Source organism: Octopus bimaculoides, chromosome 29 (genome assembly GCF_001194135.2).
Source record: "Octopus bimaculoides isolate UCB-OBI-ISO-001 chromosome 29, ASM119413v2, whole genome shotgun sequence".
Lineage (NCBI taxonomy): Eukaryota > Metazoa > Mollusca > Cephalopoda > Octopoda > Octopodidae > Octopus > Octopus bimaculoides.
Window position 1 is genome coordinate 1620345 of NC_069009.1, and position 2066 is coordinate 1622410.

The 2066-nt window shown below is 39.7% G+C and overlaps 1 protein-coding gene across 1 annotated transcript in view; it reads left to right on the top strand.

Annotated features, from left to right (window-relative positions):
* Window positions 1–2066, top strand: part of LOC106878083 (histone acetyltransferase KAT6B) — a 79084-nt gene that overhangs the window by 65369 nt on the left and 11649 nt on the right. The window contains exon 16 of the mRNA XM_052977824.1: window positions 273–311. Coding sequence (XP_052833784.1) covers window positions 273–311 — 39 coding nt within the window. The remainder of the gene's footprint in view (window positions 1–272; window positions 312–2066) is intronic.

Here is a 2066-nt window from a genome sequence, read left to right on the forward strand (position 1 = left end):
ATATATATAGTTTTAGGGAAAAGAACCAAGGTTCATGAAACTTAATTTAATTTTAATTTTTAATAAATTGATTTTAATTGAGATTTTACCTGTAATTTTGGATTTTATCCCTTATATATATATATATATATATATAAACAGACCAATCCTGGATAAATTGTTTTACATACATATAACGAATATTTATGTATATAAATACGCATACATATAATAATAATATAAATAATGAGATACTGACTATTGATACTCGTATATTTTCTCTTCTTTTGAAGTATGTGTCCGTGGTAGCTGGCAAGCGCAAGAAGACTGGGGTAGGTGAAAACTCCACTAAACTAGATGATACAAGCATATATATATATATGTATATATATATACATACATATGCATATATATGTATATATATCTCATATATATCGTATATAAATCTGTATGTATATATGTATATGCATATATATATTAAAAAAAAAACTGGCTTTACTAAAATCTTATAGTATATATTAACTTGGGTATATATTTTTTTCTGCAAATTTATATTTTATTTTTAATTTTTTTTTTTTTTTTTACATGCCAAGTTTTTTCCATGTGAGAAAAAAAATTAATTTCAATTCATGCACACTTCAGTCAAATAATAATAATAATAATAGTAGTACATTTAGTGACCAATAAATCCACCAGCAAAATTTCACCCTCCCCTCAAAACCTTTGCAATGTGTTCAGTGGAATGTTATATCATGTGACTGACCAGGCTATAAGATGTTGCACATCGCTGGTCACAGTGCACTTTGCATTATCTTAGCCTTCGAATGATGCCACCTCACTGGCTAAGGAAGCAGGCCAACCTTTCTTCTCGCCCTGATTGGAAGCGAGGGGGACCGGAGCCAACATGAAATGAAGTATTTGGCCCCAAAACACAATGTACCGCCCTGCTTGGTAATTGAACTCGCGATCTACTGATCACGAGCACAGTAGCCTAACCACCAGACCACATGCCTTCACTGGAATGCTTCTTGCTTGCTTGCTTCATGCTCTTGCTTGATGGGGCTGGGGTCACCCCCCCCCTGTTAGTAGGGTCCCAGAGGCATCGTTGAGTGTAGACCTGACCAGGTCCACCAGTGCTCCCCTTTGCTGGTGGTCCCATGCCAGCCCCCTCTGATTCCTCCATGATGATGTTGACCTTCTGGAGATCCTCCTTAACCCTGTCCAGCTCCCTTGGTGTATGTAGGGCCTGCTATGGGGGTTGCTTCCGGCCTGCTGCTGCGTTGTTGAATGAGACTTCACTGGAATGTTATAATCTTCTTTTTATATATTTCTTCTTCTATCTGTCTGTCCGTCTCACTCTCACTCCATCTCTCTCTTGCTCTTCTCACTCTCTTCTCTTCCTCTCTCTACCTCTCTCATGTCTCTGTCTGACTCTCTATCTCCTCCTCTCTACCTCCTCCTCTCTTGCTTTCTCACTCTACATGTATCATTCTCTCTCTCTCTTATTTTCTTCCATATTTCAGTCTTTCTTTCTTACTGGCTGACCCTTTTTTTCACCACCCTATCTTCCATCTGTCCTATCTACCTATCCTTCCCTTTCTCTATCCACCCATCTTTCTCTCTGTCCACCCATCTTTCTCTGTCCAGTCATATCTTTCTGTCCAGTCATCTTTCTCTCTGTTCACCCACCTTTCTCTCTGTCCACCCATCTTTCCCTCTGTCCACCCATCTTTCCCTCTGTCCACCCATATTTCTCTGTCCACCCATATTTCTCTCTGTCCAGTCATCTCATTCTGTCCACCCATATTTCTCTCTGTCCACCCATCTTTCTTTCTGTCCACCCATCTTTCTCTCTGTCCACCTATCTTTCTCTCTGTCCACCTATCTTTCTCTCTGCCCACCCATATTTCTCTGCCCACCCATATTTCTCTCTGTCCACCCATATTTCTCTCTGTCCACCCATATTTCTCTCTGTCCACCCATATTTCTCTCTGTCCACCCATCTTTCTCTCTGTCCATCCGTATTTCTCACTGTCCACCCGTATTTCTCTCTGTCCACCCATATTTCTCTCTGTCCAGTCATCTCT